The 24,384-nt window shown below is 39.0% G+C and overlaps 1 protein-coding gene across 6 annotated transcripts in view; it reads right to left on the minus strand.

Moving 5' to 3' along the window:
- SNX29 (sorting nexin 29) overlaps positions 1–24,384 on the minus strand; it is a 393,141-nt gene that overhangs the window by 340,863 nt on the left and 27,894 nt on the right. For all 6 annotated transcript variants that reach the window (XM_044978953.1, XM_044978955.1, XM_044978957.1 and 3 more), the window contains exons 6-11: positions 21,195–21,265; positions 19,109–19,357; positions 11,753–12,128; positions 10,849–10,967; positions 2,912–2,993; positions 2,296–2,378 (exon numbers count right to left, since the gene is read on the minus strand). In XM_044978953.1, the coding sequence (XP_044834888.1) occupies positions 2,296–2,378; positions 2,912–2,993; positions 10,849–10,967; positions 11,753–12,128; positions 19,109–19,357; positions 21,195–21,265 (980 nt within the window). The remainder of the gene's footprint in view (positions 1–2,295; positions 2,379–2,911; positions 2,994–10,848; positions 10,968–11,752; positions 12,129–19,108; positions 19,358–21,194; positions 21,266–24,384) is intronic.

Below are 24,384 nucleotides of genomic sequence, written 5' to 3' on the forward strand. Positions count from 1 at the left end.
TCGCATCTTAAGAAAAACGTTGACAACAAAAAATATTTATTGAACAGACACACAGCTTTATAAATTGTTTACTATGATCTATCTCTTCTCTCAAACAAAAAAAACAGTAATGGGAAATTCATTTTAATGTTAAATGTTAGCTTTCATATTAGCCAGAAAAGGCTAAATAACCACTGAAATGCAGATCATAGACAATTTTAACTTTTTTCATTGTACAGTAGATTAATTGGACATAATTCCATAGGCTGGAAATCAATTTCAAAGACCAACTGCTCCCCCTACCGGTGACCAATTGTTCTATATTGCTATAAATATTACAGCTCCTAATCCACAATTCACAAATAATGCAGGAAGGCACAGTTTCCAGCTTGACTTTCTATATTTCAGCCGAAAGTAATAAAATAATTACATTTAAATTTACTTTAGAAACAACATGAACAGATATTCTCTGGCATAAAATTAGTGTAGAAACACACGATACACAACTAATACTTAGAGAGACAAGGTGGGTGAGGTAATATTGGATCAACTTCTGTGGCTGAGAGAGACAAGCTTTCAAGGCACACAGAGCTCTTCTTCAGGTCAGGGAAAGGTATGCCCAGCATCACAGCAAAATACAAGGTGGAACATAAGTAATTAGCACATACTGTAAGGGACCATCCAAGGTAAAGTGGCCCATTAACATCTCTGCAGTCACAGGACAAAAAGAGGGGGTTAGTGGGTTACAGATTGCTGTAATACGCCATAAAGCCTGCATCTCTGTTCAGTCCATGATTTTTAGTGTCTAGCAGAGCAATGAATTTAAGCTCCCAGACTTGTATTTTGAAAGTGTTGCACAGGTTTCCTTTGAGGATGAGGACTGATAGGCCAGATATAGAGTGATTGCTTTGGGAAAAGTGTTCACCCATAGGTGATAGGGTGTTTCTGTCTTATATCATTTTCCAGTGTGGTACCACTTTAAATTGGTGTGGCCTGGTCTGTGGGAAGCTTGCTTATGATGATAAGTTTGGAGGGGGATTGCTCGGACAGGGCTTGGGAAGCCATCTCCCTCCAGTGGCGTAGCCAGGTTCTAAGTGCAGGGGGAGCAAACATAAAAAAGGCGCCCCTCCTTGGCTCCTCCTCTGGCCACACTCCCCTTGGCTCCTCCTCCGGCCGCTCCGCACCCACGCGTGCAATCCTATCCCACCCCCACCCCCCCCGGCTCCTTCGGCCGTGCCGCGCCCCCCACCCCCGGCTCCTCCGGCCACGCTGTGCTGCGGCCATGCTGCATCCCCCCTCGGAGGGGCTCAGTCCGGGAGGAGGGTTGTGGGCTTCCATTAATTTCTGTTTATTTCCTGCCACCTGCCCGTGACTTTTACTAAAACTACCTGTGATAAATCTTAGCCTTACTGATAAGCTGTATGCCATTGCTGATATTCAAATTCCTTTAACATTAATATTAATAGCACGAGATTGGTTCCCCCACAATATGTTGCCACTAACTGGAAGCTGCTAATATCAGGATTGCTATTAAGCAGAACCTACTGTACATTTTTGCAGATGAAATTTGATTGTTATTTCTGTCTTCCTGAATGTGATCATGAAATACTGTTATAAAGACAGAGTTTGAGGAAGCAGGCCCTGACCACTAGCCCATCTGGAAAGCCGCCTGCAGAGCCAGCCAGACAGTTGCTCTTCGTAAGTAACTGGGGAATAATAAAGCTGGAGAACAAGCCTCAGAACTGTTAACCCTTCTAACTCCACTGCAGCGTGTGGGAATATGGGAGAGGTATGGAGAGGAGTCAGAGTCATATTTGTGATCATGGCAGGATTGAAGTATTTTCCATATCAAATGAGTAGAATGAGTGGTAATGGGAGGAGTAGAGGGCTTTTCTGCTCTGGCTAGATGTCAGGCAAAATAAACAGTATCTCAACAAAAAATACTGCTTAAGATCAGCTCTCCACCAGCCCTTCTGTGGTATTTTATCAAATTAAACAATTACTCTGGTAATTGTTAAATCTCTAATATGACAGTATTTTGAGTAGTTTTTGGAGAAAAAAGGCTGGTGTCACATTGGCAACACAGTAACACTAGCTGAGAACTGCAGATTCAGAACCATCTCAGAACTCTCATGCTCATTGATAGCGAGCAGGTCAAAAGAGAAGTACTGTGTGTTCATCAGAGCAAAGGCTTTGCCTCACAGGACATGTCTCAGAGAGAGAAAGAAAGCGAGGGTGCACACTATCAGTAGAGCTTGAAAAGCTAATTCTGAAAAGCACATACTGTCAATCTAAATGGTTCAAGCAAGTACTTACTAATTGTCATTGATTCTGGCACAGTGGCTGAAGGCAACATATTGCTTAAAGCATTCACTTGAACAGGAGGACTGACATCCACTCTAGTTAAAAAGACAGAAGATCATTAATATTAACCGGAGGAACACAAAATGCTCAATTCAAAGACTAATAAGCAAGATTTGTAGAAGTAGAAATGATCAAATGACCACATTCTGTTCACCATGTGTACATGTAACTCTAACATGCTGAAGCTATAAAGAGCAAAATACTTTTATTTTAACCCAAACTTATTTGAAATTTAAAATAAAATTCAAATTTCTGCATTAATAATTGAAAATATTAATTTTCAAATAGACTAGTATATGGTGCAAAAATGACTTCCAGATGAAGTCCAGATACCATTTGATATGGCTCCTTATGATCTCATTAGAGATCATATAAAATATTAAGATTATGAAAATATGGACGTATGGATTTAGGCATTTGTCTTTCCAAATGTTTATAGCATTAATCTGATTACTGGTGTGTTTCGAGTACTGAGTAATTATAGCTTCGGTGTAAACTTTACTTTGCATGTGCCTGTTTACCATTAAGTACTTCTGTTTTATAATTAGAAAATCTAACTCTGATTTACCTATAAGGAAGTTCAGATCCTCTCTGAGCCAGTTCTACTGTAAGAACAGCACTTTCATGCCCATCTCCATTCTCCAGGTTACCTAAAGTAGTATGCACAGGACATAAATTAGTTAATGGAAAAAAAATCAAACAACATACAACATGAGCTAAATGTAACAGTTGTCCGTTACACTTGCAACTAATAATGGTAGTAAGGTAAGTAAAGTTTTCAAAAGCACCTAAATCAAAATTTCACAAAGGAAATAGGCTTGTAAGTGTATAAGCCCCATTGACTGTCAATGAGACTTAGGTGCTTCTGAGAATTTTAGTTTTAGTCATATTACATTTAGTGTGCTGACATTTTACAGTCACAATTTCATGTTTCAAAGTTCTGAGGAAATGCCTTCCCTGAAATATCACAAATCCTGATGCTTAATTTAATTAAATATGAAATTTGATACTCATCACAAACTGAGATCTGTGGGAAGTGAAGTGGTGGTTTAAATCCAGTACTAAATTGACATTTTGTAAATTTAAAAACCCACTATTACAACTGACATCTTTGTTGGCAGTCTTCATACAGAACATGAAGATTAAATAAGCATAGAAACCATTCACTTCCAGAGGTCATTCCACCATGTCAGGGTTTAGACATTAATGGGTCAGTGTGGAAAAGTTTATACCTCATACTGTATCTGTTCTGTATATTAAGTAGTTAATTTTTCTAAGCCATCTAACACTGACTATTTTATGTCCCTAATAAAAATTAATCCATATTCATACCATCATCCTACATACAAAAGGCTGTCTCTATTTAATAGCCCCATGGGCCATTCAGTCCCTTATAAAACATTCAAGTGAAACAAAAATTTAGTCATATTTCACTGACATTTTCTGCATATATCCTAAATATATTTTATCATAATGAGGTTACCGTAAAATAAACCTAGAGGCATATGTTAAAACAGTACTGGATTTAAAAAAAAAATGGAGAGAGAAGTTTGACAATGTTTTGACAGTGATGTTGGGTTGAATAAGGAGGGGCATGTCTGTGTTTGTTTTTTAAAATGGTAGAGTCATTACTGAACTCTCCACTTTGTTTCCAAGCAACTGAATTTCAACCCAAGTTGTGCTACCTCACAATACATGTAGACTTGATGCGTCTTGACACATCCTTGAAGCATTACAATAAGAACTGAAGTCAAGGCACCCTTACAAATTAATGAAAAAGTATATTGTAACAATTTCAAAGTTATATCAGCCTTGATACTAATCACTGTAATAAGCCTATAAATCAAGATGAAATATTAGGATGTTAGTACATACCATATCAATGCTACAACAATCCAAACAGTATGCTTTAATAACAATCTTTTCATAATGCTACCCTATTTTCCAATCAATTAAAACACTAAATATTTCCTCCCACCATTGCAGAATAATTAGCAACTGTTTGTCACAGACCAAACTCCAGTGTTGTCAGCTAAACAAAGGCAAAACCAAATAAAGAAATCAAATAAATTATATTAGCAAACAAAATAGTTTCTCTCCGTGGGTGTTTTGGTCTGAAACCTGGTATAAAATTTAAAAACAAATTTAAAAACTCAGAAAGATTGCTGATAAGGGTCTGAGGCTCACAATTCTTATTAAATGTAAAAAAAGGGACTGCTTGGTGCTTCTCCATTCAACTACTGGGACAAGGTAGTATCTTTTATGGACCAACTTCTTTTGGTGACAGAGACGAGCTTTTGAGCTTAGATAGAGCTCTTCTTCAGGCCTGAGTCAGATCTGAAGAACAGCTCTGTGTAAACTCAAAAGCTTGTCTCTCTTACCAACAGAATTGGTCCAATACAAGATATTACCTCACCCACTTTGTCTTTCTAGTACCCTGGACCGACACAGCTACAACACTGCATACAACTATTCAAGTACTGATATTTTATTAGTTGCAAGTATATGAAACAACAATAGAGGGCAGTACGACATTACTTAATTCTTTGCAAGTTATATTCTTTGATTTTTACCACCATAATGATACAGACAAATTGTTAAAAAACACTGCCCATTTATCTACCTCATCAATTAATGGTTCTCAAAAACTACGGGAATATACACAGCAGATTCAAAACAGAAGAAAGGTTTTACTTCTGAACTGCATATATTTGGAATGCAGCTGAACTGTTAAGTATTCATTAAAAAGAGAACACATTCAAACAAACATGTTGTTTTATGAAACAGTTAGCCAAGTAACTAAACAAACTATATATTCTGGTGACACATTATGGCAAAATAAAGAATCTTTAATGTACACAGTTTTACAGACTCACTCCCTGCCCTGGAGTTTGTGTTCCATATCATCTCAGGATCATAATCATTCAGAAAAATGATGCTGTAAGGGATTGATGCTGAGTTGGTAAAAGAAATGGGTTTTGGGGTGGAGTGTGCTTGGGTGCAAGGAGAGTGTGTTCCATCTGTAGAAGGCAACAGGATAGGTATGAAAATAAGAGTTTAAGAAAGATGAAGGGGGCAGTAACATAAAAACTAGGAACAGTGCAGAAGGAAATGAAAGCACAGGTGTAGAAACACAGACATTAATAGACAATGGTAATCTTAAAGTAACGACATTGTTAGTTATGTACATCTGATTTGGTAGTTTTAATGGCCCATAATAAAAGCTAGCCTTACTAAGGTCTTCCAATTTAAATCTCACAGTACCATAACTCCTCATTTAAAGTCATCCCGGTTAACGTTGTTTCATTGCTAATCAATTAGGGAACATGCTCGTTTAAAGTTGTGCAATGCTCCCTTATAACGTTTGGCAGCCGCCTGCTTTGTCCACTGCTTGCAGAAAGAGCAACCTGTTGGAGCTAGCTGGTGGGGGCTTGGAACCAGGGTGGACTGGCAGCCCCCTATCAGTTCCCTGTTCCCCTAAGTTCCCTGTGCAGCAGCTGCCCAGCAGGCTATCAACTGCTGGCAGTTCAGCTGTCCTTCCCACTACTGCCATGTGCAGCTCCCGCCCTCTGCCTTGGAACTGCTCGCAGGAGCCTCCTGCTTGCTGTGCAAGGGGGGGAGAGAGGGGAGCTAATGTCAGTGTGTCCCCCATCCCCCGCTCCTGCACCCAACTTACCCCATCTCCATGGGGGGAGGGAAGGGACATGACAGGGCTAAGGATAGAGGGAGCTTCCTGCCAGCAGCAGCTGCTGTCTCAACTTGCTGATCTACTTAACAAGGCAGTGTACTTAGAGTGGGGTCAGCCTACCTAAAAGGCCAATGCGCATCTCTCTGCCTCTCACACACACTGTCTCTCTCTGTCTCTGTCTGCCACGCTGTCTCCCCTCCCTCCATTCGTGCTGCCCTGTAGAGTGTGAGGCTAAATTAACAACAGTGGGTTAAACCTTGAGGGCTCAGCCAAAAGCTAGTTCATCATTTAGCAGTAAGGCATTCCCTGGGAAATATCCCACCCTCTTCCACCCTCTGACTTCACCACTTCAACCAAGCTTCACAATCATGATCGCTGTGTACAGTATTAAACTGTTTGTTTAAAACTGGGTGGGGGGGTGGCTTGGCTGGCGAAAAAAATTTCCCTGGAACCTAATCCCCCCATTTACATTAATTCTTATGGGGAAATTGGATTCGCTTAACATCGTTTCGCTTAAAGTCACATTTTTCAGTAATATAACTACAACATTAAGCGAGGAGTTACTGTATATCCAAATTAATCCACTTTCAGTCCCTACAGAAATCCTGTATTTTCTCCCTGGCTCCTCTAACATCTAAATAACACTACTGTAGATATTGGAGGATGACAAATAAGTAAATTGCTATGAGAATTCAGTTCTCCATAGACCTTTATGGCCGGGGAGTGGAGGGGAGTGGGGAGAGAGAATGGGCTATCATACACACCCAGCAGATGAGATTGAGACATAGCATTCAGCCAAGCAGACATATTTTGTATATTCCTGTATTAAACCAACTTCATGTGACTTTGGTTATAAGTTATTTTTCTCTAGTTAGTATCTGCCTAAAATTTCTCTTCTATAACTGAAACTTTACATTCCTTGGCCTCAACCCACCAGTGAATTCTATTTTTGAGAAGATTCATTATAGTTTTATACACAGGAATTATACACACAAATTTAACCATCACCTATTGCACAGATTAATCTTGTAATTTTACTATTGCAATATAATACTAAAGTATGCATATAATCATTTTGAATCAGCTATATTCAAACGATTAGGCTTTTCAGGATTTGGAAGTGTCTATGGTAGGCATCTATCAGAAACCAAAGCTTTGTTCCACATCAATACATTAAAATTTGCATTAGGCCATTTTACATCTGTGGCATCCTGTTACTCCTTGACCTTTCAATCTCCACTTTTAGACAAGTGCTATTGTTTTTTAAATTTAAATAGTTTAGGTAGATGTTGCATCACAAAATCATTGTGGTGGTCTAAATTCCATGTCAGGCACAAACAACACGAACTGATATACAGAAAACCAACATTCATACTATTAATGTGTTTAGGACATTTAATACTTCGAAACTTCATAGTAATGGTACCAAACTATTTATTAAAATGTATTTTTTTTAAAGAATAAAATTTATTCTATCACACAACTGCAATGCTGACTTGAGATTACTCAAAGTTCATGTTCGCCTAGCCAGGCACACAGCATAAACTGCTAAGGATTTCAAAAACACAGCTGTTTGCTTCCCTCTCTAACGTTATTTTTTTGGCAGTCCATGTAAAAATATGAGTATGAGTGTAATTCTTAGTTCTCGTCTATGCTAGCAAACTAGCTAGCTAGTTGAAAAATTATAGATAGCTTTGTTTTACAGTATATTCACATCTCCCATATTCTGAGGTGCTGAGCAACGTCTGCATCAATTGCAACGGGAAAGAGGATATTCAGCATCTGACAGGATTGGGAATCAAGTCCTCTTAATTTATATACTGTGTACAATTTAGCTATTCATATAGTGCCAGATTCTGCAAGGTACAGAGGGTCCTCAACTCCTGTTAATGTAAATGAAAGCTGAAGACTGTTCAATACATCTCAAGAAAGTGCTCAGCACCTTTCAGAGTTGGGCTCACGGAAGTCAAAAGAAAGCTGCCAACAACTGATGAAGTGCCTCCTCCTGAACAATCAAATATCATTAACTGTGAATTTAAGATGCACCTCTCTCTCTCCCTCCAACCCCCGCTTCCACCCCCCACCCCCACCCCAGGAAGAGCATTGTCATAGCATCCTCAACCAGGCTTACGACTCAGGAGAATTACATAAATTCGTTGCTCTCAAAATGACGGTTCTCTGCCTGTGCTCTGTATCCCTTTCACACCTCAACACAAACAAGTGTGCTGTTGTTTACTGTTATCTACACATGCTTAGGACTGCATACTTTTTTTTTTTTGCTACTTTTAAAATATTTTTATTACTCTCCTCATCAGGCACACCTCTACAAATTGATAAATATTCCAAAATTCCAGTTCTAAATAATTTTATTTTAGTTAACAGTTCAACATTTCAAAACAAATTTTTACATTTTTGAGTTAAGACAACTATAAATTCCTGCTATGAGATCTTTTACTGTAAACATTTTCACTGAAACCATTAAGGTATTTCGTTTTGAGTCCACAATAATCTTCAAGATGGCAAGTATACTTAGTCCCACTGATTACTGAAAATCTCTCCGCTGGAACACTTTCCACACCGGAAGACATGCCAGAGAAATTTGCTCTTCCACAGCACCCCGGTATGTCTGATGTGTCATATTATAATATGGAATACTTATAGAAACATACACATTTTCTGGCATCAGCAAGATAATTAATGTGCAAGACAACCCATGTGCTGCATGGATCAATGCCCATCCTCCATTAGCTCAGTTTTTAAGTTAATTATCTAAATAAATTGTACCAACTATCAGGTTTTCTTCCTGAAAACACCATCCTGGCCACCATGGATGTAGAAGCTCTTTACATCAATATTCCACACAAAGATGGACTACAAGCTGTCAGGAACAGTATCCCTGATGAGGCCACAGCACACCTGGTGGCTGAGCTTTGTGACTTTGTCCTCACCCACAACTATTTCAGATTTGGGGACACCTTATACCTTCAAGTCAGCAGCACTGCTATGGGTACCCGCATGGCCCCACAGTATGCCAACATTTTTATGGCTGACTTAGAACAACGCTTCCTCAGCTCTCGTCCCCTAGAGCCCCTCCTCTACTTACACTACATTGATGACATCATCATATGGATCCATGGGAAGGAGGCCCTTGAAGAATTCCACCTGGATTTCAACAATTTCCACCCACTCAGCCTGGACCAGTCCACACAAGAGATCCACTTCCTGGACACTACAGTGCAAATAAGTGATGGTCACATAAACACCACCCTATACCGGAAACCTACTGACCACTATACTTACCTACATGCCTCCAGCTTCCATGCAGGACACATCACACGATCCACTGTCTACACCTAAGCTCTAAGATACAACCGCATTTGCTCTAATCCCTCAGACAGAGACAAACACCTACAAGATCTCTATCAAGCATTTTTAAAACTACAATACCCACCTGGGAAAGTGAGGAAACAGATTGACAAAGTGAGATGGGTACTCAGAAGTCACCTACTACAGGACAGGCCCAGCAAGGAAAATAATAGAACACCAGGGGCCATCATGTACAGCTCCCAGCTAAAACCTCTCCAGCGCATCACCAACGATCTAAAACCTATCCTGGAAAATGATCCCCCACTCTCACAGGCCTTGGGAGGCAGGCCAATCCTTGCTTACAGACAGCCCCCAACCTGAAGCAAATACTCACCAGCAACTATACACCACACCACAGAAACACTAAGCCAGGAACCAATCCCTGTAACAAACCCTGTTGCCTTCTCTGTCCCCATATCTACTCTAGTGACACCATCGTAGGACCCAACCACATCAGCCACACCCCTCTGCCATGTACATTGGCCAAACCGGACAGTCTGTATGTAAAAGAATAAATGGACACAAATCAGACATCAGGAATGGTAACATACAAAAGCCAGTAGGAGAATACTTCAATCTCCCTGGACACTCAATAGCAGATTTAAAAGTAGCCATTTTTCAACAAAAAAACCCTTCAAAAACAGACTTCAAAGAGAAACTGCAGAGCTACAATTCATTTGCAAATTTAACATCATCAACTTGGGCTTAAATAGGGACTGGGAGTGGCTGGCTCACGACAAAAGCAATTTTCCCTCTCTTGGTGTTGACATCTCCTCATCAATTATTGGGAGAGGACCACAACCACTGAATCTGCCTTCAACATTGGTTCTCCACTTGTAAGGTAACGCCCCTCTCTTCATGTGCCAATATATATTTATGCCTGCATCACTCCATGCATCTGAAGAAGTGGGTTTTTTACCCATGAAAGCTTATGCCCAAATAAATCGGTTAGTCTTTAAGGTGCCACCGGACTCCTCGTTGTTTAAATAAATCGTGTAATGCACAAAGTTAGTATTCAGAGGATATGACTAGAACATTCATCGAGTCAGAATGCACGCTGAAAATGTGGTGGACAATAAAAAGGGAATTGACTTCTTGACATTTATACAATATATGCCAAAACATATGCAATTATATTTTATAGCTAAAAAGGGTATTTTTTTCCATTCACTTAAAATCCAAATTCTAGTATATGGCTGGGTAAAGCCCATTTGAGAGATTCGGGAGCTCATATAAATAATACATAGCTACTGTATTACAATCACTAATAAAGAGAAGCATGTGGAATTGATAGCATGTCAAATCAAATACATACAGGTAGAATATGAACTTACGTTTATCAAGAATGATAGCACTGAAGTTGTATAAAAATTATGGTGTACCAGAACATGATTTCAACACAGTAGAGAACTAGAGCAGTTTATTGAAATTAGATAATAGTAAATACCTACCAATCTGGGAGTAAGGATCAACAGCACTGACAGGAAACAGAATATCTGAACTATCATTCAGGATCTGCAGGGGAGTCCAAGTGCATATCTGTGAATTGCATGTGCCCCCTTCATATGGCCTAAATAAAAACATATGATGGGCAGTGAGCTGTGTTTTATGTATTTCTTTGAAATATAATATATAATTATTCATTTTGTACAGCATTTTCAGGATAGAAGTTGCTATGAGTTATACTAGGAAATAATTGTATCTCAGTTCCCCCTCCCCGATCCCAATCCTTGTGATCAGATGTATGAAGAAATGTTTCAAACATAACACAGATTCACAGCAGAGTTGGCTGGTGCAAAGTAGGCAGGCAGGCTGGGCAGTGCCCTGTTCTCCACCGTTAGTGCCCAGTCTGCCAAACATGATCAGGAAAAGAATGGAGGATGCAATTTCAAAAAACAAAATATTAAAACTGTGTCATTTAACTATGTATTTTGTTTCCCCCAACCTCCCATTTAAAAAACAAACATCATTTTACTTTACAACCAAAATCCAGGTGATCACATACGAAGGATGGGAAAATCTCCAATGGGTAAGAATTGGTTTGAATTTATCATCCAAAAGTTTGGATGACTATTTGAAACTTGAGTCTGAAAAGCTCAGCTGGAAATCTTGTAAGGAAACTCCTGGAAATCTCACAAGTTTTTCTTCTGGTCCTTGCCAGAAATCACAAGTGAAGAATACCAGATTTTACATTTTGACCATGTGAATTATTTGGGTAAGCTATAGTTTGATTCTAAAAATAGGTAAAAGTTTAGGGATCTTATAGGTTAGGCAAATTAATTTTCCTGTTCCTGTTAAGCACTTGAAGCAAAGTAGAACTGCAGAGACAGTTTAGTTTTGGCTCTATGTACTCACTTTTCTGAAACTTTTGTTTCATCTTCCATGCCTTTGTTTCCCAGTATCTTTCCATATATCTCTTCCTCGTTTTCATCCACATCTTCATCATCAATACTCTTCACATCAAGCTTCTGGTAACTACACTCTCCATTCAAAAACATGGAATCACTTTTCCACAAATGGGTATTCTGATTTCCATTTAAATTTTGTACAAGAGAGCCTTCAGAGGAAGGTAACACAAAAGCTGAAGACTTGTCTGAGTTCTCTTCTGAGCTTTCTCCTGCAACTGCTGTCTTTAAAGTATCTCCTAAATTTTGTTCATCTTCCTCCTCATCAAATGAGATGATGTGTGTCACCCTTTTCTTCTTCTTTCGATCTTTTCTACATTTTAAATCTGGTGGCAACAAAAGATTGATTTACATATTTTAGAGAAAATCAGCTAACAACAAATGGAGATACCTAATTCATGTTTTAGGACTTTACTGCCTTTCCTTAAAGAGGTAAACATACATGATGATGGAACAGGGGAAACAAAACACAAACAAAAAGATTTTTCCAGGATTAAGGCTGCCAAAGCAAGTTTGCACACTGCTAAAATGACATATTTGAAATAAAAAGATAGCAATGTATTTCATATCCTCCCCGCCCCAATCAATCAAGTCGCTAACATTTTTGATAGCTGCTCAGGGAACCTTGATGGGAAGTGTTTCACAGGAAGAAATTCCAGATACTTAAAAAGAGTATTCCGTGGCAATTATTTAAGAGTACTACTACAAATAGAAAAGGGTTAAAATGACAAAGAATGACAGATAAAATTAGAGTTTGCAGTGTTGTTGCAGCAATGTTGGTACCAGGAGACTACCGGATCGGCAGGTAGCGATCGATCTATCAAGGATTGATTTATCGCATGTAAATCCCCGATCGCTCTCCGGTCAACTGCTGAACTCCACCTCGGCAAGAGGCGGAAGCAAAGTCAACGGGGGAGTGGCGGCCATCAATCCTGTGCTGCGAGGACACAAAGTGATTCTAAATCGATCTAAGATACGTCGACTTCAGCTACGCTATTCTCATAGCTGAAGTTGTGTATCTTAGATCAATTCCCCCCCCCACTGTCCCCCAGTGTAGACCAGGCCTAAAGGTAGTATCTTTCATTGGACCAACTTCTGTTGGTGAAAGAGAGAAGCTTTTGAGCTACACAGAGCTGAAGAAAGCTTGTCTCTTTCACCAACAGAAGTTGGTCCAATAAAAGATTTTTCCTCAACCACCCTGAGTCTCAGACAAGATTAGTGACAGGCCATAGGATACTTATAAAACCTCATGGGTTTATATTCTTTACCTTTAAATGTACTTTTGAACCTGTTAAGCAGTTTATTTAAAGGACCCCTAACTAAATGGCTCAGACTTTGAAGAGTTGTTTTTGAGGAGGTGGGTGGATGGAGGTCATATTTGTTTGTGGCACCATACTGGAACTCTCTCAGAGAAAGAAAAGTTCAATATATATTTTGAAATTTCTAATTTTGTCCCTTGCCCCCACACCAGCTACCCCACCTCCCCCCACCCACCCACACACCCCCCATTCAGCTAAACTAATATTACAGTTTTCTGCCTTCCCCTTTTGATCTAGAGGACAGGCTGGATTTGATTTAAATCACTAGGCAGGAAGACTCAATGTAATCATGGATTTATACACAAAAGTGCATTCTTGTTCGTTGTTATAACCTTAATACATATTCTTCACAACTCAGAGATAGATGTAGGTTTCATTTTCAGAAGGTACACACTATAAATTTTTAAGTAATTTATTTTGAAAACTTTTCAGATAAATTTTACAGCTGTATCAGAAAATGAATGATTGTTTGGTTATTTCATTTACCAAAGGTATTTGAAGCAGATATTTATGAAGTCATTGGGAGGTGAACTATCTCCAAATCAACAGGTTAACCATTAATATTTGGAGGATTTTCTTGCCATTCTATATTAGGAAGAAAACATCACCAGACAGACATTTAAATTGTTTTATTTAACTAAAACAACGTTATGTATTCTAGATTTTTTTCTTCAACAGCAAACATATAATATTCTAACAAAACAAGTATATGAATTTTTTAATTTAGTTAAATATTCAAGTTTTTTTAAAATCTGGTTTGTTTTTGTTAAAATTATTTTTAACTAAAATTGTTAAATGAAATATTTTTTTAAAAAATTGACTATGTCAGCCAGGTCAACATAAGAAACTTAAAATATTGGCTTCTGCAGCTAACTCAGTTGTCTTCACTTTCCTGTTTGTTCATAATCTGGAAAAGAAAAACAAGCTTTCCTGCTTTTTCAGCTCCCAAACGATTTCTCAATTTGGAATGAATTAGTCCAAAGGAAGAAAATATTCTTTCTACGCCGTCAGAAGAAGATACTGCTGTTAAAAGTGAGATTATCACTTCAACAGTCTTTGAATCCAAGTGCTTAAGTGACTTCCACCAGTTCACTGGTGTGATTTTCTTTAAAACATCATCAGCAAACATACATTTCTTGAATGGTTCACCCTTAGCTCTGAAGTTTATTATGGCTGGCATTATGGAGGAATGATTGCTGGATGTCCATGTCATAGTCAACTCCTCTTCTTCAGCAGTTAAGGTTTGACCCTGGTACCAAGTATTGAGAATGTGTGCAAGAAAATAAGCTGCAGATAGTGCTTGTCCCATTTGCTTTCTTAATGCTTGTAATTTAACTCTGTCACTGCATATTTCTCTTTTTAAGATCTCACTCAGTTCCTTCCAAATTTCAACAGCGTCAGCAATAAAACAGCTATTTCCCTGCATTTTGTTCAAGGCTACAGAAATAGGCTTCAGGGTACTCAGCATGTGTTCAACATTTCTCTTAAGCCCAATGTTGAGAACTTTGGCTGTGACAGTGCCATCTATTTTTTCACAATTTTGTTCACAAACTGTCATCAGATTAGGCCAGTTCTTGATAGAGTGCTAAACACAGTCCACTACTGAGTTCCACTGCACGTCTTGTGAGAGAGTTAGGTTGGATCCTCCCAATTTTTTTGAGAGTAGCCGCTGCAAAGTGGTTGTTACAGAAGTATTTTGCAATTTCAACATTAGCCTTTATTTCTGGAACACTAAAGTCTTTGGCTAGAAGGTGCGTCAAATGAGCACTGCAACTATGTTATTAGCTTGGGACTCTCTTCACTCTCTTCTAAATAATTTCTTCTCATCTTGGATACATTTGCAGCATTGTCTGTGACCAAGCTGCGTACTAGATTTTTGAAATTTTGTTCACAGTTTGTTATAGCTTTTACTGCTACTTCTTGCAAGTATTCTGCTGTGTGTGCATTTCCTGATGTATCAATTGTTTCTATAAGGAAGACATTCCCTTCTTCTATTGTCACACAAGCACATACAACAGGATCATTGTGGATATTGCTCCAACCATCAAGACTCAGGTTAGCAATTTTACCCTCTAACCTTTTGCACACTGCTCAATTTCTCTTTCATACACTTTATCCAGCAATTTTCCTGCTCTGTAGGGTGGACTGAACCATGTTAATGAAGTGTGGGTTCTCAATCATACGGAAAGGAGAGTTTGTTGCATAAACAAATCAGGCAATTTTTTCATCCATTACCTCTTTTTGTAATCTGCTGGTTCTTATCACAAACTTATCTATGGTTGTTTCTGGATGATGGTGATTTTTTTTTTCTTTTTGCTACAAGTGATATACTGTGGCTATGTGACATACATGATGTGACTGAAACACTATCATTGGCAGAAAACTCTGAAACTATGAAAATTATGGTGATCTTGAAGGTGGATAGTCTTCAGAATCCTGCATGTTGAGGATGGATTCTCCTAAACAAAATAAGTCAATGCAGTTATTCAATTACTATTACCAAACTGCTCATTTAGTATTATTCATTGCATTCACTGATACTCAGTACTACTTTAAAGGTGAAATTGTAAAAGGAAGATCTGCCTATTTCAGCTATTTATTTTTTATCACACTGCATCTAAAATGATAGTACCATAGAGTAACAACTATATTTTTTGCTCAAACATGAGAATTCAAGAATAGTCCAGAAGGAAGACAGGCAGTCCTTAAGAAAGAAGTATGAAATAAAAATGTTTACCAACCTGAAGATCCTGCATGTTCAGACATGTTCCTTTCATCATCTTCAATGCAGCTTCCTCCTGAGAAGGAACACTTTTCATGATGTTGTTTCATTCAGGCAACCAGGCTTTCCATTTCTTTGTTGCACTGTTTGCATTTTGCATGCATGCCTGTCTTACCCACAGGTAGAGGAACTTCATTAAAATATTCCCAAACTGGATCTCTTTCATGGCCTGCTGCCATGATTGGTTTTCCCTTCTAGTGAGAGAATGGTATGGGAGATCTCAAATCAATGAACGCTACACTCAGAAAGACCTCAAGACTTCTGGAATATGCTGCTCAAACACCTTCACTTTTGTTTCTACTGCCTGTCCCTCCCTTCTCACATTTATCTCCAGAATTCTTCTCCTTCTCCAGATCTATTCCACCCACAATAATTTTCTATTCATTGAACTTTTTGAAACTTTGCACTTTTACAGAGATGTAAGGGATTGACTCTGAGTACACAAATTTGCAGAGGGACAATAGGGTTGAGGTTTGTTATTTCTCACCTCTGTATATTTATTTATTTATTTTAAAACATTTTTGCTGTTAACAAGCATGTTATTTCTGGAGACACAAATCCACAGTCTGAGAACTGCAAAACTAAGCATCGCTGATGGCATCTTCTGGACTGAGCACTAGTTCCATTGGGTAGATAGAAAGATTAACCTAAATAATCTATACAGAAGCCCCTGGAACCCCATAAAATTGGGTCCCTAATCCATGAACTACTGGAACTCATTTACAAACCTTTTCTTAAACATTACATGAATATATTGTCTCATACTATAGAATTAGAATTTATAATCCCTATTACATGATGAGATATCTTTGAGCTATAATGTATCTTAGTTAAAACTATCTTTAGATAAAATGCTTTTTGAGGACAAAACCTATCCAAAAAATCCGATTTAAATTAAAAAAAAATCCAATTTTTTAATTTAAAAAAATAATTGATTTTTATCCACCCTGCTAGAGGGAAGTACAACTGTTATTTGCCATGGGTGTACATCCCATTTCCCACCAAGTTTACTAAGTACATTGTTTTCTATATTTTATTATTTACTCAAATGTCAGTTACTAACCTAAATAATTACTCTATCACTTAAAAAATGATGTTCTGCATTTTAAAACAAATATACTGCTTGCAAGGCAGTGGCATATACAAGAAACCATCATGTGTTAGTAGATCCAAGGGCAACACTCTTCTGCTCCATCCTTTACGTCTGTGACATTAGACTCATTTTATCTGACAATATATCAGGTCCTGTCTATAGAACAACAATGATGACAAGAAGAGTTATTAAAAACAATTTAAAAAAACAGTTTGGTCCCATTCTGGAAAGGAGTTAGTTGATTTTCAAAAGCCATTTTAACCTGTTCCCACAACTAGGCAGTGATGTAGTCTCGGGATTGGTTTTCAAGACCCCTTTTAACCAAATTATGCCTTACCAGCTCTGGCAAAAAAAAAAAAAAAAAAGTTTCCTGCTCCTGCCTTTTTTGTAATGTAGATGGGATGTAAGTCACTTCAAATAGCTACATGTTATTTTAGTACAATCCAAGAATACCAGAAACACATAGGCCTGGAAAACTGGCATGGTGGACTGATTCTTTTCTGCCTCTCCCCAACCCAACTCTGACCAGCATATATCCACAGAAAATTTCTCCCTAATGATAAAATGAGGATGGAATATATTCTGAACACAAATCAAAGAAGCAACAGAATATAAGCAACAAGCATGATTTCAATGGAATCACCTGACAAATTTATAAAAATTCAATTTACTGCTGTATTTGAATGCATCTAATGTTTCTGTTCTATCCAAGTTGCACACTAATGTGAAGCATATGGTCAAGTATTCTGTTGTTTGAACTGTAGAATGCATTTTGAAATAATAGAAGTTATCCCAAGTATAGAAGCACTGCAATCCTCTTAATTCAATTTAGTTGAAAATCTGAACAAAAACCTTGGTGTCAAGATATTTAAAAAATGCATTATTAAAATAAACACCATATTTTAAATGCCTGTAAAGTAAATAATTTTTGCTCTCCTCCCACACTCACATTTACACATTTTTGTAGTTCTAATGGAAATTCATAGGGCATCAAAAACCTACAATGAGTCTTCCTCTTCTATCATCTAAAGCAATTCTACTTAAGCATCTCAAAGTTAGACTTTTTATTTGATGAGTACAAGACTGCCAAAATGGTGCTTTATGTTTGCAACTTTCAGTTTCCAGAGATGAAAACTTACCCCTTTGATACTTGCATAGCAGACTACATATAAGTGAAAGCTGCATCTTACTGCACTATTTTAAACCTACAGTAGACTCAAGTCTTCATAGACGCTGTGAGTGGCTGTCCAAAATTATCATCTACCATGTTTGTGCTAGCTGCAGCAGGGCAATAGCACATTCAAATGTTCTAACCTTGTGTGGCTAAACTATGATCTATAAAGCATAATTATTTATTATTTGTTAAGGGACTTTATAGACTATATACACTGTCTGCCCAAACAGTTAACAATCAAGCTGGAGTTTGTAATCTAGATACACAAGCATAGGCATCTCCCACTGTATTTATCACTGATAGGTAAGGATATGTGCCAATAGTAAACACATTATTATTAAAAGGACAATGAGTCATGAAATTAGCATCTGCCATGTATGATGTACACCTCTACCTCGATATAACGCTGTCTGCGGAAGCCAAAAATCTTAATGCGTTATAGGTGAAATCGCGTTATATCGAACTTGATTTGATCCACCGGAGCGCGCAGCCCCGCCCCCACCCCACCCCCCCGCGCGCTGCTTTACCACATTGTATCTGAATTCATGTTATATCGGGTGACGTTATGTCGGGATAGAGGCATAATGATATAGAAGTGTGCCATAACAAATTTCAAGTGAAAATCCCAAACTGTCAAGAGATTATAATTTTCTGCTCCCAGAGATACAAATAGCACAATGCATATATCCATTATACAGAAGAGCTTTTCATTTTCCTTCACACCAGTATTTCCACAGTACTTTTCTTAAAAACGAACCTACCAGTTTTAAGTTTAAATTGTAACAAATAGGATATTTAAATTATGTGTAACAAATATCTTTAATGATTTAAAAAATTTATTCTTGATATTCTTTTAGAGTCTTCCTTAATCTAAAAAAATTAAATATTTGAGCACTTTATATACGTTTTAATTATGTTAGTATACCCAAAATGCTTACCAGCACTAACATTCTTTGATAGAACTGGAAGTGGGTCAGTGTCTTGATCAGGTTTGATTAAAATGGAAACAGCAGAGGATGTGGTTATCTCTCTTAGAAGGCTGCTAACACCTTGGGTGGATTCCTTCAACAATGAGGTTACATTTTGCGTGGATTCTTTTAAGAGATCAGAGACGGTAGGAGTGCATTTGCTCTGCCCATTTAAGTCCTTGTTGTCAATGTTGATTGCAAAAAGAATGGAATTCAGACCTTTAGATAAAGCAAAAAGAAAAACCATACAGCAACATAACTGAGTGCATATATGCAATGATATTTCATTCACAAATTAAGTTAATAGAACATTAAGGCTGCAATGAGGAAGTCTGAAAATAAATCCACAACGAAGAGTAGATTTTAACACTGCCTCCTTCTGTAATTCACTAATCACATACTATCTCAAATATCACATAGTGGAAGATCTGTGCTGATGACTCACAGATCTATTTTTCTCCTCTGGACCTGTCTCTTTCTGTCCAATTAAAATATCATCCTGTCTCTCTGACCTTGCCTTGTGAATGTCTAGCCATCACCCAAAGCTTAATGTGGCTAAAACAGAGTTCTTAACCATATCCCTCCTCCATCCAGCCCCACTAATTCCTTCACTGATCACTGTGGACAACACCTCTGCCCTGTCTGTCTCTTAGGCTCCTAATGTGGGCATCATCTTCAACTCAGAACTCTCTCTAGGTCCTCACATCTAGGCTATGTCTAAATCTTGCCAATTCTTTTATGTATTAGATCTCTAAGATATGACCTTTCTTATCCATCCATGCAGCTAAAAATTCTCATCCAAGCTCTCATCAACTAGCATTTCAATCACTCTAACATCATTCTCTCTGCCTTTCACAAATACAATCTTGCCCCATTTACATCCATTCAGAATGCTGCTACAAATATCATTTCCCTAGCTTGTTGCTTTGACCATGTCATTCCTCTCTTTACATCCTTCCACCAGCTCTATTACATCAAACATAAGCTGCTTGTCATCACTTCCAAGGCCCTTCAAAGTCTATCCAGATGCTACCTATGATCTTGCATTTGCTATTAAGATGTTGATGCTCACCTATGATCGGCCCATGATGCCAGCCTCCTTCACCCATTTGTTAAATTTTCTCACAAGCATCTCTGTGCTCTCTCCCATGCTGCCCCTCATGTTTAGGAGGCGCTCCCAATAAATATCCACAAAACTAACTCATTATCCTCCTTGAAAAGCCTCCTCAAAAATTCTCCTTTGCTGTAATCCCTACCAAAAAAAAAAACAACACTCGACAACAGGTAGATTGATGGTTTGCTGAGACCACTGCCTATCACGTTGACCAATATTGTCTTTGTTTCCCTGTACGACTGTATCCACCTGTTGTCTCTTGTCTTGTACTGAGACTGTAAACTGTTTGGGGGCACAGACTGTCTTTTTTGTACAGTGGCTAGTACAATAGAGTCCTAGGCCATGACTATGGCTTTTAGGCATTAATGTAATAAAATAAATAAGAAAGAACATCACACAGAGGAAGGATGGTCCAGTGGCTAGAACATTAACTTGGACTTGCCAGACCAAAGTTCAATTCCCTATGATCTTGGATGCAATTCAAGAAATAGTAGGCAGTCAAGTAAGACTACTGCATTGCTGACACTGTCAAAATGCTGCTTTAAGTTGTTTTGCTGTTAAAAAAAAGTCAGTGTTCTTATGAATAACATATCCTAATTATTTTCTTTGCTAGTGTACTGATACAGCAATATTAACTACAATTTTGAAAGATCAAGGTTTGTAAGCAAAAAGTTAAAGCTCCCACACAAAATATTCCCACCAAGTAGAGACCTACAAAATCTCAATACTCCCTCTGAAATTTAAGCTAGTGCCAATATCCAATGTTATGTATGTCCCATTACTGAGTACATAAAATGAACCAGCACTCGCCTCACCAACAGCACCCAACTCATTATTTTATAAAGTGCTTTGCAGTTACTACAGAAATAAGCACATTCCAAAAATGAAGTCTCTCTCACAACAGTATCATTCAAGAGTTTGCCTTAAAATGTCCAGGCTTACCAGCTGCCATCGTAGGGATCATACTAGAACGTTCTTCATCCATCATAAAAGACCAGTCTTCATAGAAGACACTATAGATTAAAAGATAAACATAAAGCCACATTGTTGCATACTCTTTATTTAGCATCCACTGTTTTTGAAAAGAAGAAACATGACACACATCAGCTGCACAGAGGCTCAGATACATCAGCTGATCCAAATACAAACTGCAGTGGCCCTTTAAAGATCCTGACATGCATGAGATGGGAGAAAGAGTAATATAAACTCTAGGCAATTCTAAACTAAAAGTAGTGACGCCTATTCAAATGTGAGTTGTATAACAGTGAATACTGGGAGTTAAATGAAATAGTCTGCCTTTGATCTTCGCATTTTCTAATAAGATGCAAATCATTCAGATCAAGAATCTCTCAGCTGTAAGACTAAGTTTACAGTAATACTAGCAATTACTTCTGGATAAACAGCTATATTAACAGCCATATCACTTACCACTGCATATCCATGTAGTTGCCATATTTGAGAAATCCAACATTTCACCCATAGTTACCAAACCATTTTGGAGCAAGTTAGAAAGGATAGATATAAACAAATAATCAGAACAGAACAAGATCCCGTGTTAAAAACTGAGCTGTTGAGCAATGAATTATCAGGCCCAACCAAATTATTTAGGCTCTTGCTCAACCAGGATGTAAAGGCACTAAAGAATCAAAGGGAGGTTGACGTGATTCCTGTAAGTAATAGGCAAGAGACTGTTAACTAAACATGTTGGGCTGAACCCTTTCCTTAGCAAGCACCATACTCTATCACAGGGGTGGGCAAACTTTTTGGGGCGAGGGCCACATCTGGGTGAGGAAATTGTATGCAGGGCCGGGGCAGGGCGGGTGGAGTGCGGGATGTGGAGGAAGGGGCTCAGGACAAGGGATTGGGGCAGAGAAGGGGTGCAGAGTGTAAGAGGGGGCTCAGGGAAGGGGGTTGGGGTACAGGAGGGGTACGGAGTGCAGGATGGGGCTCAGGGCAGGGAGTTGGGGTGCACGGGGTGCAGGGTGCAGCAGGGAGCTCAGGGCAGGTGGTTGGAATGCACAGGAGCGCAGAAAGGGGCTCAGGGCAGGGAGTTGGGTGCAGGAGGGGTGTGAGGTACAGGCAGAGGGCTTAGGGCAGAAGTTGGGGGGCGGGGGGCAGGAGGAGTTTGAGCTCCAGCCCGGTGCCGCTTACCTAAAGTGGCTCCGGGGTGGCAGTGGCGCACACCAGGGCCAGGGCAGGCTCCATGCATGCCTGCCCTGTCCCCACGCCGCTCCAGGAAGTGCTGCGGCCCCTGGGGGGGCGGGCAGAGGGCTCTGCGTGCGCACATGGAGCCCTTTGCCTCCCGGCCCGGGGGCTGCTTCTGAGAGCAACGCCGGGCCCGCAGCACCACCAGGGGTAATCCCGCGGGCCGGATCCAAAGCCCTGAAGGGCTGGCTCCGGCCCGCGGGCCATAGTTTGCCCATCCCTGCTCTATCATTACACGTTAAATGGATGGTTAAAGAATGGGATAGCAAAAAATTTATTGTGACAAAAAATTGAGATTGAGTTCTTATAAAAGAAAATAAAGGGCAGAAAATGGATGTAATCTACCAGATTTTGTACTTTGTAACATTTTGCGTGAACACTGTCTACTAATTGTCTGTATTGTTTATTTAGATGTTGACTCTTCAGATCAAGGACTGTCATATAATGTGTATGAAGAATGATGCCCAATCCTGACTAGGGCATTTAGACTCGTTCGGGCTCTCGCTCGCTCTCTCCTCCTCTCCACTCGCTCTCTCCCTTATCCCCATCTCATGCAGAACATAAGGCCTTAACTGCTGCCTTCCATCTTTTCCCATCTCCTGCTGTAATCTTAATTTCTTCCAGTGTCATTTTGATAGCTTTCAATTCTGCTTCTATTGTGTATTTCCATGTTTGTTATCCTGAGTCTACCTCATTATCTCTTGCCTTGGGGATTTCAGTCCAAAGCCTGTCTCACCATGTTATTTGGGTCGAAATTTCCTCCATGTATATCCTAGACACCTCCATTTTCATTCCATAATTTCCTGCCCTATTAGTTTCTGTTTTGTCCTCCTTCAGAGTTCTTCATGTGTGATTTTTTTCTGGACATCTGATATGTCTAAGACAGCCGTTTATGAAAACTTGGGAGTTTAGACAGTAAGGTCCTACCAAGACTTCAAGTTTCAGCACTGTATAGTAAGACTCATTTTATAATCATGTTAAATATTTGAAGTTTAGTTCAGAGGGCAAGATTTCTGTTTCTCCAGATCAGCTTTGGCATTACAAAGGCATTTCTGGATTTCACTATTCTGGCTTTAATGTCTTACTAGGCTGCCAAGATATGTGAACATCCGTGACATCTGTGACAGAATCGTATCCTTAGTCATAATAGATTTGAATGTTCACAAATTTTTGAAGGATTAACATAATGGCATAGCAACTTCCATAAAAGTGTTCTATCTTCTGTTCCAAAGGCATTTTGAAAATCTTTATAATTCATATAAAGTGGCAACTATCACTCTATCAACAGTTCTGTCAAGATACGTTGCTATTTGATCTATACGTGATTTCTCCTGTTTGAACCCAGACTGTTCTTGTCTGTGATGCTTCCCAGGGGATACCCAGGGTTGTGAGGCATCTCGCCACCACCTGCCCTTAGTGTGAGATCTGTGCCTGCTGTGCCTGATTTCAACAGCCTCTGGCAACACAAACACTGTCTTCCAGGCCTCCACAGAGACCTCTCTGTGTAGGTTAGCAATAGGCTCACATAAATCCCTTAGTCCTCTGAATGTCCCTCTGGAGAGCCCAGACATTAGTCCACCAAACACTCACATAACTCTCAGATTCTCCACTCCCAAAGGAATAGTTTACACCAAGATATTTTTAATTCCTCTCATGATCACCACTCTGCTTAACTCACAGCACTCTGATATATTAATAAACTTATTCTTGTTTTCACTATAATCAAAGTGAGGCCAGAGGGGGAAACAAATTGAGGCCAGAGGGGGAAACAAATAGTTACACATAGAGATATGTGTACCTCAGATATACCAGATCAGACTTTTGATCTTCATCAGAAAAGAAGGTTCCCATCCCACCCCTTGCTATTTACCTCTTCCTGTTCATTTCCTAATGAAGTCTCCACAAGCTCTTCATTAGCATTTGACTC

The sequence above is a fragment of the Mauremys mutica genome, chromosome 11, assembly GCF_020497125.1.
Source record: "Mauremys mutica isolate MM-2020 ecotype Southern chromosome 11, ASM2049712v1, whole genome shotgun sequence".
NCBI lineage: Eukaryota > Metazoa > Chordata > Testudines > Geoemydidae > Mauremys > Mauremys mutica.